The 13,520-nt window shown below is 38.5% G+C and overlaps 1 protein-coding gene across 8 annotated transcripts in view; it reads right to left on the bottom strand.

Moving 5' to 3' along the window:
- The window catches only part of dennd3a (DENN/MADD domain containing 3a), a 39,342-nt gene extending 28,177 nt beyond the window's left edge, over positions 1 to 11,165 (bottom strand). For 2 of the 8 annotated variants that reach the window (XM_083523492.1, XM_083523486.1), the window contains exons 1-6: positions 10,896 to 11,165; positions 3,669 to 3,898; positions 2,886 to 3,132; positions 2,696 to 2,811; positions 2,412 to 2,542; positions 2,222 to 2,333 (exon numbers count right to left, since the gene is read on the bottom strand). In XM_083523492.1, coding sequence (XP_083379618.1) covers positions 2,222 to 2,333; positions 2,412 to 2,542; positions 2,696 to 2,811; positions 2,886 to 3,132; positions 3,669 to 3,764 — 702 coding nt within the window. In that variant the 5' untranslated portion in view covers positions 3,765 to 3,898; positions 10,896 to 11,165. Of the gene's footprint in view, positions 1 to 2,221; positions 2,334 to 2,411; positions 2,543 to 2,695; positions 2,812 to 2,885; positions 3,139 to 3,668; positions 3,899 to 10,895 lie in introns of all 8 variants that reach the window. The other 6 variants (XM_083523493.1, XM_083523487.1, XM_083523491.1 and 3 more) reach the window with 5 other exon arrangements.
- Positions 11,166 to 13,520: the final 2,355 nt, after the last annotated feature.

Here is a 13,520-nt window from a genome sequence, read left to right on the forward strand (position 1 = left end):
TTGCTGAATATAACCTGTTATTACACAAGGTCACATCCAACAGCAAACTAGTGATGTGGAAGATTGTGCAAATATCGTAAAAGACCTTGTTTTCAGTTTAGTCTCCCTCCCTGTCCAATAAAGCTTGGGAATGTCTTAGAATTTGTAAACTGATCGTTTCACATTTCATGTTTCTAGTGAAGCAAAGGCCTACCCAAGAAGAGGCATTCTTTCTACAGTAAACAGCATCTATGGCCCTCTGGGATTCACAATGCACATAACAATGCATGGTAAAGTTATCATCAGGAACCTTTCACTCGAACAACATGAGTGGGATATGCCACTGCCACCCGAAAAACAAAATGAATGAAACAAATGGAAAGAATCTTTAAACGTCATTGAGGAGATTAAGATTCCACAATGTTACATTTTAGCTTCACTAACCTCTATGAAAAGAAAAAAGCTTTACATCTTTTCAGATGCCTCAACAAAGTGATAGGAGCCGACGCCTATTTGCAAGCTATTGACAGTGAAGGCCATTGTCATGTTGGATCTGTTATGGGAAAATCCAAGCTGGCACCAAGACTTGCACATACAGTTCCACGGTTTGCTCAGCTGGTTTAGCTGTGGCTTAAAGATGAAATCAACATCGTTTGGGACACTGTCAAATTCTATACTGACAGCAAAGAAGTACTAGGCTACAGTCACAACACTGCTAGGAGATTCTTTGTGTATGTGGAGAATAGGGTGATTCGGATCAGAAAATCCACACAACCTGGCCAATGAATTTACATCTCAACAGAGCAAAACCCTGCAGATCATGCTACATGATTTGCTCCAGCAATCCTGTTGAAACACACAAACTGGCTTTCAGGACCAAGTTCAAGCATAGGAGTTTCTTGACAAACAGGATTTTACCCTTATAAATCCTGAGATAGATGACGAGATTCGCCCTGATGTTATGACTTTGTTTACCAAAACCTCGTGGAGACAGCTAGGTTGTCATCGCTTCATGCATTTTTCTAGTTGGAAGACTCTCATTCGTACTTTGACCAAGCTAATTCATGTAGCCGTAACTTTCCAAATAACAAACAATACAGGCGACAAAGGATAGCAACAGTACAGGAACTCAAGCAGGGTCTCAGAACTCTCAGAAGCAAAAAATGGTTATTGGATCTGTTCAGCATGAAAAATTTTTTTTTTTTTAAAAATATTCAAAAAGAAATACAAGTGCATAGAGAAGGAGCCAATCTCAATACTCTTCCAATTCAGGATTGAAAGGCAAATATCCCTTGCTGATGTATGCTTAGAGCAAAAGCACCCTCTCATTCTTCCAAGAATTCACCATATTTAAACCCTTTATGTGAGACACTATAACAAAGAGGTAGAGCATCAAGGACGTCATATCACCAAAAAGGTTGCAAACGTGTCGTAAGCTAAAAGGAAGGTTAAAGTGCCAAACAATTGGCAAATATACCTTCAGAAATACTTGCGCAAGAACCACCATTCACCAATGTTGGACTTGAAGTCTTTGGTCTTTGGGCTATCCTCACACACACTGACTAGAGGAGGTAGTGCTGAAAGCAAACGATGGGCAGCAATCTTTATGTGCATGTCTACCAGAGCTGTACACATAGAGCTCATCGAATCCATGAAGACATCCAGCTTCATTAATGCATTACAGAGGTATTTTCCATTCGAGGTCCAGCCAAAGTTCTCCATTCTGACCGAGGAACAAATTTTGTGGGTGCATGTAAAGAACTAAAAATGGACACTGATGATCAATTCCTACCTTCACCACACATGTGGGGCTCATGGGAAAAACTAATTGGCGTAAGCAGGCGTATTTTAGACGCCATGTTGTTAAAGACCAGACCCAGTCGACTCACTCAAGAAGTCTTGAGTACCTAATCGGCTGTCGGCGAACACACAAAACCGGAGATCGAAGACTTCAGATTTAAACTTCCGATTATAGGAATCTTTTAGGATTTTCTACATGTGTATTTTATATATATATAATTTCTTTTTTCTTTCTCTAAACCTGGCACAATTCTTCAAAATATAACAGCAAGAGATAAGAGATGCAAAAGTTTGTGCCCCTAGCAAGCAGGTTCCAGGTAATTAATCTAGGTACATTACCGCAATAATTATCCAATATAGTTTATTTACATCCAGGTGGTGACTTTTTTGGCCAGGAGGTGTATATGACAAGAACTTAAAACCAAATTCCAAACAATCTCACCACTTGCAGCTGTCCAGGTGGTGGGATGGGCACCAGTGCCAATTTGGCTGCAAATTCCTTCACCTGCTCCTCGAACTCAGCCATCCGGGAATTCTTCAGCTGGACCAGGAACCTGGAAATAGTTACAAACCACATCGTATTCAAGTTCTCCACACAACACTGTACTGTTAATGTTGGAACAGGTACTCACGAGGACAGGCAGTCTCTCAGAGCGTTGTAGTAAGGGTATTTGGAAATGAGGCAGATGCCATAGGCTGTGAACAGCTTTGGAGGTTTGTATAAATAGTGTCCATTTTTGTGTAAGATTTTGTCTACAGATACCTAAAACACAAAAAGAATTGATGAGATTAGTTTTATTCCAAGTACAGACTAGAATAACACGCTTGTATGACCATTAAATACTAGGATTATGCATTTCTGTGTACACAGTGGTAAATGTTTCACCCGAGCCGCCGGATTGCCGTAAACTCTCACCTGTATGGGTTTATAATACTGAACCACCACTCCATGTGTCTGGTTCCCAAAGACGTCTGTGAAAACCAGGAAGTGATAAGAGTCCTCTTGACACTCACTAGTGACTCGCAGCCCACCTAAACCACGACAGGGATGTTACCACGTACGCAAAAACTTCCAAAATTTTCAAGTACTTTCACGAACGCTTTACCTGGGAAACAAAGCTGGGGCAGGGCTATGAGGTCAATGTCTTTAGGTACGCTCTGGTCATCCTCCGTGGCCTTGTCATTGCTGGAAGTCACAGACATGCGTTCTTTTTTCTTTTTCAAAAACGAGCGGCGTCTCTGGCCCCGGCTGAAGGCGTGACCATCGCTTGAGTTCTCCTTGGATATAAAAGGTGGAGAATGGACCTGCAACACCTCGGCATCCAACAGAACAGGCTCTTTTGATTTCGCATCCTGCTGCTAAGAATGAAAAAAAAGTTGTTATTCATGACCTTTAATTTCACAAATAATGCCTTGGTAAACAACAAAGCATCTCATTAAGGGGGGTTTATTCAATGCCTGCCAGAATTCTTCAAAATATAACAACAACTGAGTCCACAGAGAAACGTTTTTGCTCCTTGACAAGTCCATGATCTAGGTATTCTTCACTGAGATATGTAATGACTCAAACCTTAAGCGAATTAATGAGCAAAATAAGAAAAAGTGGTATAATCAAGTGTGTATTAATACATCAATACTTTTATATCAATTATTTTTGATAATGAACAATGATCTGTAAAAACTGGCTCGTAATTCCATTATACATTCACATTTAACGGCATTTGACAGACGCCCTTATTCTCATTCATACAACTAAGCAGCTATAAGGTTACAGTCCTAGAAGTGGCAGCTTGGTGGGGCTGGGATTTAAACTCATGACCTTCGAATGCTTTAACCACTATTACCACGCTACCACCTCCCCACAGATTAAACGGCTTCAACTTAAGGACATGCTGCTTTACCGTGCAAAACTCCTTGAGTCGCTCACTGGACACTCCGACAACCACGCAAGCTTCCAGCAGTCCTAACGGGATGTGTGTCGTCATCTCAAAGAGCACGCCCACGCCTCTTCCGTTCACAACGACAGCCGAGTGGCTGCGATAAGACCTTCTCCACGCTCAGAGCAATCCTCCTTGACAGTGCAGATTACACTGTGGCTGAACATCAGCCTCATCAAGCCCTGTTCAGAGAGATACCGAGTAAAACATTGTTCAGGGGTCAAGATTTCTTTTTTTTAAGCGAAAAAGAGAAGTTGAAGTGAAGAAGTAACAGACTTTTCATGGTGTGAGCAACACAATGAAGATAAAAATCAAATGACAAAATACAGAGAAAAACCGCTGTATCGGTGTTTATCGGTGAATAACACAAATCAACAAAAAATTGGTAAACAAAAACTCTTGGAACTGTTTTACTCGATTTTCATACATTCAGTGTCACTGGAGCACATTTGACCATCTAGGGATCCTTCCTTTTTTTTTTGTATTGCAACATGTATAAGGTTATTAATATGGGAGTGTTTTTCTTTTCAGAAGTAATACTATAGAAATTAAATCTAAAAACAAGATCTAAACAGAAAACGAACAACAAAAAAAAAGCTTAATTTTAGACACGTACATTTTCCTTTTGTTTCTATGTGACAAACAAGGAAAAAATATGCACAAGAATTAGACAGTGAATGAGTGGAAAAAAGTTCTGGGGACAGATTGGACATTGTCTTCTCTAACAGAAGAACTTGTGTAAGACGGACAACAGGAGAGATGTGACCAGACTGCCTCACTCCCACACTCAAACACGGGAACATGAAACTGAATAGTTTGGGGTTGTTTTAGAGCAGGGAAGGTTGGAGACTTATTCCGGAAAAAGAAAAAGGAAACCTGAACCAACATGGCAAACCATCGTTGGATCCGACTTCACCGTACAACAAGACGATGAGCCGAAGCGTACGTCCGAGCTCTTTCAGTCGTCTGGGGTGATATCTATCATGGAATGACCTGCCCAGTAACTGCACCTAAATCCTACTGAACTGCTCTGGGATGAACTGGATCATAAAGAAATCTCCAACTAGTGGTGAGTTTTACAAGAGGCACGGCAAAGTACATTTCGTTTGGAGAAACGAAATGTGTGCATGCTGAGGGCGTGTTAAGTTGTTCTTCATGCTAAGGGAGGATTTTATTTTTTTTTTTTTTTACTTAAAATAACGTCTCTGAACATTTATATATTTGTTTGGTCCAAGCAAATCTTCAGTCTTTCTGAGTTTGTTGCATAGAAAAAAAAAGAACACGAATGTGCCACAAAACACTGTGTTTACAAACTTTTGACAGGCCCTGTATATAATTTACAAAATTTTTTATATGCTAAAACTGTCTTTATTTGAAATCAACCTGTGGAACTGTGGATCAGACCACATTTGCTATCAGGAGCCCCAAAGAACCTGCCTGTGGACCTTCCTCTGAGATCTGCGATATCCATTACAAAAAGCAGAAGACCTTATTGTACAACCCAGACATTACGCAAACTACAAAGTGTGAAGTCTACAAATAGAAAGAAGGGCGCATGTCAGACGTGTCCATAAACTGTACTATGACACTAAAGGAACTAACTGGCTGAAAAAAAGAGAACCTGTACAAACCTCAACTAACCCATCAGCCTCTTCATGTTTGTGACCAGAAGAAAGCCACTTCTCAGAAAAGCCAACATAAAGGCATGTGAGGGAAATGGTTTTTTTCCCCAGACTGCACAGCTTTCAAAAAAAGGTTCTTCAATCATTTGAAACAAAGCATTACATTTGGGGAAGATCAATATCTAGTTCATGGAAATCCTACCAGGAAGGACAATGAATTCAGCATCGTGATCTGGTGTTGTATTTGACACGAAGAATTGGATATCTTGTCACCTTCAAGGGCAAACATGGATGGAGCCAAAATACAGGCCAAAATCTTAAGAAGAACGTGTCCTAGTCAGAGAGATCTCCGTCAAGGTGATCATTCCAACAGGACCATTAATCAAAGGCAGAAATGAACACAGGAATTAAATTCAGTTCATTTATATACCTCAATTTATTTTTGTTCAAATTGAACATTGCTTTTCTTTTTTTTTCTTTTTTTTTACATGTTTTTGTCCTTATTCTTAGTCTGTATGAGAGACAGGAAGGCGTTCCTACAGATGCTGGATGCCCACCGAAACAACTTGGTGGAATCCTAAAGTTATCAACTAACACAAAAGCTCTAAACCCACCCTAAACGGCATGAAATCCGGGAACAAAAACATGACTGTGTGGCTGTTTAACATCACAAATTATACATGTATTTAGATGTTTCAGTAAATGACCAAAGAACTTGATAGTATAGTGGAGTGTCACATTAAATTAGTAATGGGAAGATCAGTCATTTTAGTGACTTGGTTCTTTGAGTCATTAAGTTCATTTCGTTTTATTGAACAGATCCCCCACTACATCTACATACACCAACTTTGACTGAAATTTCCAATAATTTATAAATGTATATAGAACTACATGGCATCTATGGGAGTCACGTGGCCAAAAAATCTTACAACTCAGACCAAAGGACTCATGAGATGAACTACTCAATTCTGCTTCCTGTGTAATGCGTCTACAGGGGTCACGTGATAAATGACTCGGACTAGAAGTGTCTTGAGAAACTCCTCAATTATGTTTCCTGTACAAAACTTATGAAGATTTCATAATACTTTGCTCATCCAGTAAAACATAAACAAACCACTCTTCGAGACGACCCGTTCATCTGAGTCAGATTAAAGACTCGTTGAAAGTGAACGTTCTGGGAAGAATATCTCTGGATTTGTCAATATCCAACTTTATATACATCAAGATTTTAAACATCATTTCCACACCTGCAACAGGTTCAGCTCATTAGTTACATGAGTGTTACACAAACACCTCTCAGTCTTTTTTTTTTAGAGAAGGAAGTAGGAAAAGACTAAGCGATGATGAGAAATCCGTCGTGGCTAAATACATTTCTTCTCCTCTGTCAGCCGTTGTGGAATGAAAACAAAAAAAACGAAAAGCAGTTATGAAATCCGCATGAATATATTTGAGCTGGTGCAGTTCGCTTGAAGCAGCACCACCAAGAGAAATGCTATAAAATAAAGAGAATAAAATATTGGAAATAATTTAATACATATTCATGGACAATAAATACAAACCTGATTCCAAAAAAGTTGGGACACTGTAAAGATTGTGAATAAAAACAGAATGCAATGATGTGGAAGTTTCAAATGTCAATATTTTATTCAGAATCCAACATAGATTAAACTAAAACTGTCAAAATGTCTCACTTTCAATATTTGATATGTTTCTATATTCTATTGTGAATAAAATATAAGTTTATGAGATTTGTAAATTATTTCATTCTTTTTTTAAAATCACAATTTGTACAGTGTCCCAGCTTTTTTGGAATCGGGTTTGTATATAGAAAATGTAAGTTAGTGATTCTGATAAAGGTTAGACCAGCACAGAAGACCTTGCTGGCCCATGTCCTTCTGTGAATCAGATAGCTGCTGTGTGCATCATAAAATGACGAATGTTAGAGATAACCATAGTGTTGAGCCCAGGCCTGAGGAAGTTTTGTGTAGTTGCAAAAAAGCTTTGTTTTTTTTTAGAATACATACAATTTTTTTTATATTCACAAATGTCTATTCTTTGAGTAAGAAATTTTAAAACATTAAAATCCTGACGCAACAATTTAATCGAATAATAACACAAAGCAAATCAATAAATTATTTTATAATAAAACTGACCCATGGTTGAAAGGCAGTAGAAACACTGCTGGCCTGTCTGTCTGTCTGTCTGTCTGTCTGTCTGTCTGTCTGCCTGCCTGCCGGCCTGTCTGTCTGTCTGTCTGTCTGTCTGTCTGTCTGTCTGTCTGTCTGTCTGTCTGTCTGTCTGTCTGTCTGTCTGTCTGTCTGTCTGTCTGTCTGCGTGTCTGCCTGCGTGTCTGCCTGCGTGTCTGCCTGTCTGTCTGTCTGTCTGTCTGTCTGTCTGTCTGTCTGTCTGTCTGTCTGTCTGTCGCATCTCTTCAGGTCTTTAAACATTTATTCCAGTGGAGAAGAAGTACCATCACCACAAGTAAAAGATAAATATAAAGAGAATTTCCTTTTACTGCCCAAACATTGATTAATTTTCTATATCAGTAAGAGTTTGATTTCACTTATACCACAGCGATTTTTCTATTAATTAAATAGTTACGGATGATCAGAATCAGGTTTATTGGCAGAGTGTGTTTACACACAAGGTATTTGGTTCCAGCTGTTGGTGACTTTTAAAAGTACAGACATTAATAACAACACTATACATTTACTCACAATGATGTTATGGAACGTTTTCCAAATAAGAAAAAGCGGTCATATTAACAGATCTAGTTATAACTGACGTTAAAGCCTCAATGTACTCTCTTTTTTTTTAGTACTTGTAAAGTTAATAGGATAAAAAAAAAAGCGAATTAAACGAATAAACAGTGCTTGTCTTGTTACCACAAACTAGTTTAATTCACCATGAAAATCAATGAGAAGCATTTTAAACATCCCATTCCATATTTAGTTCATCTTTCCTCTTATAATAACCTCCAGTCTCGTTGGAAGATGTTCCACTAGATTTTGGAGTGTGTTTGTGAAGATTTGTGGAGATTCATTTAGCCACAAGAGTGTTAGTAAAGACCTGGAATGCAGTCGGTGTTCGTTCATCGCAATAAGGTTGAGGGTCAGAGCTTTATAGCAGGAGATCTTCCAGTCCAACCCAGGTAAAGAATATTTCCATGGAGCTGCTTTGTGCACAGGGGAGTCGTCTAAAGATGGGAAGTAATGACGTACAAATACTTAATCATTACTGTACTTAAGTAGATTTTTCTGGTATCAGTCCTTTTTTTTTTCCATAAAAATTTTTTTTTAACACAAATTCAAACCAGACTCGTTACTTTAGTTTGAATCTATATATCAATATTTTTTCTTTTCATTGCGCACCGTTTTCAGCCCATTAACCTGTTTCTTGTCAATGTGCGTTTTTTTTTTTAATTGACCACTGGTGTATCATTTCCTGGCTCTCACACACCACAGATGTACACTAGTTTACAACGATAACAATAAGCAGGCAGAAGGCAGTAAGAAGTCTGGGGTTAACGTGGATGAGACAGAGGGAGTCTCATGACTGAGAAAAGAGACATTCCTGATCACCTGATCATCATCATCTTTTCTCTGCTTGTGTTCTATATGGTGGATCTTCAGCCTGAATACATTCATTAAGGAACAAAATTTTAAATACTTTTGTGTTAATATATTACTATGACATGAGGTTCAGTTACCAGCGTGACACTAAAACAGGTAGTAATAATGACTTTTTCCTGAAGAACATATCAGAGCCCAAACTTCTTTACTTTAACTTGAGTGAAAAAGTGCAGTCAGAACTTAAACTTTTACCAGAGTCTTTCAAAACACGGGTATCTGCACTTCTACTTGAGTGAAGGATGTGTGTGCTTTTGCCATCTCTGCTATTGTCATATTGTCACAGCTTTAATTGACTTTCAGATATGGCTGGAACTGTCAGGTGTCCCAATACTTTTGATTAATATTGTGTATAACCCTGGTAGCTGAAATACTGTCAGAAAATTGATTGACATGTTCTGACCAATCAGATTTGAGCATTTATCCGCACTGTGCTGTAAACAATATTACAAAGTGACACCTTTTACATTCTTTTCATGATTGTAGGTCTGAAGCACAGCTGATTTATTTTTATAGACTGCCAATATGATTATTTTTTTTATGTAGGACGAGCTTTCCTTCACTCTCTCTCCGTTTCTGCGCGAGTGTGTTGTGTGTATGAATAAACAGCGTGCAGTGACGCTTCACCAGGAGACTTCCAGCAAATACGATGGAATTTTGGACAGACAGGTTTTGGATTTGACATTTTTTTTCAGCGATGACGAGCAAAACCTCGAATGATATCGCTGTAAACGTGGAATCATTTACATATACAATATATAATCCAATAGTATACACCTTGCAGAGCTGTAGAGACACCTTTTTTTCCAAAAGAAAGAAAGAATACAGGAAATAAATATAGAAAGAAAGAAAGAACAAGAAAAATACAAAACATTAAAACATTTTAAAAATATGTAAAAAAAGTAAGAAAGAAAGTAGCTTTTACTTGCCACAAATTCTGTACATTTAAGCATTAAAGCACATATACATTCAAATTATTTTGCCGCAAATCCCAAATTGTTATGAAGCTTGGGTCAGATTGCAGGATCAGCTGTAATACAGTGCCCCTGGAGCACAGAGGGTTAAGGGCCTTGCTTAAGGGCCCAACACTGGGAGCATGGCAATATATAGACTTGAATCCCTGACCTTCCAATCAGCAACCCAGAGCCCTAACCACCGATTGTTAAGAATGAACCAGTCCTGCTACAGGTCACGCCTGTTTTTCTGATGTGGAGAAAAAAAAGTTTTGGCACCTTCATGGAATGGTAAACCATCCTATCACACATGGACATTGTTGTAAAAAAAATAATGCAATTACAGCCAACTCCCAAAATGACATCTGGATTATGTTATAGAAAGGTCAAAACACTGCGTGTGTGTGAGAAACAAAAAAGTATGTTGATTGGGACGTGGCCAGTCTTAGTGTTAAGGCAGGGCATGTACTGAGTGCTGGGACAGAAAGCACATTCATTCTATACCAGTGGGGAAAAAAGGCTGTTCTGTGAAGAAATGAAAATGTAATGAGCCCTGGGCTTGTGTACACGTTAAACTGCCTTGTAGAAATACAATGACGACAAAACTTCACGTGACGTCAGAAAAGTCCAATTAGACAGAGAAGACACTGTAATTCAGCATGACAGAAACCAGGATTGGTATATAAAATAGTGTAGTGAGGAAGGGAAAAGGTTTGATCTCCAATTCGGAAATGTGTATAAAGTGTCAGAACCGAACCAAACACGGAACATCTCACTCACTGTACATGCGGTAAGGGTTCAGGAAACGTGCGTCCCGGTACAGTGACACGGCGTGGAAACAGATACAATGTATATACATTTATTATATTCTACAACTTCAAAAGCGGTGATTTCCGGTCACGCTTTTTCATCTTGCCTTTCAAACACCGCGCAACCCCCTTTCATCTTTACTACAACAAACAAACGCCAACAAACCTGAAGGAAACTGTCGCTTTTCCATGTGCAGTCTGGCAGCCGAATCATTCCATATGAGCCGAAAACCCAAACCTTCCCTACAGCAGGAACGAGCTGATTCCAACCTGCCCCAGGTATCAGTCCTGCGTCATTCTCCCCAGTGCTTTCTTTCTTTTTTTCTTTCTTCCTCTCTCTCTCTCTCTCTCTCTCTCTCTCTCACACACACACACACACACACACACACACTCCCTCTCTCTCTCTCCCACACACACTTTCTCTCTCTCTCTCTCTCTCTCTCTCTCTCTCAGTCTCACACACACACACTTTCTCTCTCTCTCACTCTCACACACACACTTTCTCTCTCTCTCTCTCTCTCTCTCTCAGTCTCACACACACACACTTCTCTCTCTCTCTCTCTCTCTCTCTCTCTCTCTCTCTCTCTCTCTCTCTCTCTCTCTCACACACACACACACACACACACACACACACACTAACTCTCTCTCCCTCCCTCTCTCTCACACACACACATTCGCCTTAAACACAAAAACCTGTCCCGAAAAAAACCCTTCTTCTCCCCCTTCTTTAGGATACTGAACCCGCGTCCCAATCCTCATACTAACACACTACTTACTTCCTAAATAGTGCGCACTATATACCACTAACAGTCTACAAGAATTTTGACACATGTATCGGAAATAAGACGTACATACTTGAATGATATTCAAATTAAAAACAGCTCATTCTCAGAAATAATCGTTTGCCTACAAATTGTTTAAACAGATTCTTTTTTTTTTTTTTTTTTAACTAAAATTACATTATTAACAAGAAAATATTTATTACATGGTTACTGAAAAAAGCGTTACAGTAACAAAAAATAAACAAACAAAAACTATGGCGCCACCTTGTGGTTAATGTATATTATCCGTGACTTTCGGTTTATCAGGACCCTATGGGCAGGTTATTAATGTCTGGCTATTTCAATAATAAAAAAACAATTTGTGTAATTTGCATAGTCATCCTAATTAATATAATTAAGTGTAATACAGAGTCCATATTTATGTTAATATTTTCGACGGTGCATCCGGAAAAGTATTCACAGTATTCACATTTTATGTCTTATTAAAAAATGTATTAAATTAATTATTTTCCTCGAAATTCTACAAACAATACCACATAATGACAACGTGAAATAAGTTTGTTTAAAATATTCGTAAAAATAAAATAAAATAAATCACATGTACATAAGTATTCACAGACTTTACTCAATACTTTGTTGAAGCTTCTTTGGCACTAATTACAGCTTTGAGTGTTTTTGAGTTTAATACTTTTTTTTTAGATTAATACTGGCACCTTTTTTTAGGCAGTTGCTCCCATTTTTCAGAACTTCTCAAGCTCATTGCTTACATTGCTGCATTCATCTTTCCCTCAATCCTGACCAGTCTCCCAGTTCCTGCTGCTGAAAAACATCCCCACAGCATGATACTGCCACCACCATGCTTCACTGTAGAGGTGGTATTGGCCAGGTGATGAGCGGTGCCTGGTTTCCTCCAGACATGATGCTTAGCATTCAGGCCAAAGAGTTAATCTTTGTTCCTCATAATCTGAGAGTCCTTTACTGAGGAGTAGCTTCTGTCTGGCCACCATACAGACCTGATTGTTGGAGTGCTGCAGAGATGTTTGTTCTCCTGATCACTTAGTTTGGACGAGTCCTGGACCTTATATAGACACGTGTGTCTTTTCAAATCATCTATTATCAACTGAATTTATAGTTTGGATCAAGTTGTAGAAACATCCGAGGGATGATCAGTGGACACAGCATGCAACCGAGCTCGACGTTATGTGTCGTGGTAAAGGCTGTGAAGCACGTAGTTTTTTTAGTTTTAATACATTTGCAAAGATTTAAAACAAACTTCTTTCACATTATCATTATGGGGCTTGTTTGTAGAATTTTGAGGAAAATATTCATTTTGGAATAAAGCTGTAACATTACAAAATGTGGAGAAAGTGAAGCGCTGTGAAAATGGATGCACTGTATTTTATTTCACGATGCTGGTGATGTGAAACTCGTTCTCATCTACACACTTTGCCATTGCACACATATTAACCAGTTAATTCGCTTTTTTTTTACTTGTCACATGTACATTATAGGTTGGTGAAATTCTTTCTTCGCGTATTTATATATACACGTTAGGAAGCTTTGGTCACAGAGCGTCAAGGGCCCTAGAGTGGCACTTTGGCGATACTGGCATATACAAAGCATTTGCATCTGTAAAACCGATTTATATATATAAATAATTATTACTAGATTCAGTATACTTTTATTATATAAAGTGACCAATAATTTGTGACCAATATTTGATATGTCGATTGATTTCTTCTCGCTAAACTGTTTGCGTGGATATAATGTATCACAACACTACAGAGACTGAGGCGTCCTGAGAATTACATAGAATACAGATTAACATGGCAGAGGTAGAGCTGTAACTTCCTGGAAACAGAACAGGGAAAAAAAAGTCACAATTTTATCTTTTTTTTTTTTTTTTTTGCACTACAAATGCCTGTTTGTGAAAGAGCCATGCGTTAAAAGTGACCTGTAACTTATTGAATTGCATCGATCATTTTTTTTTACATAGAAACACAATGTGT

Source organism: Silurus aristotelis, assembly GCF_946808225.1.
Source record: "Silurus aristotelis genome assembly, chromosome: 21".
Classification (NCBI taxonomy): Eukaryota; Metazoa; Chordata; class Actinopteri; order Siluriformes; family Siluridae; genus Silurus; species Silurus aristotelis.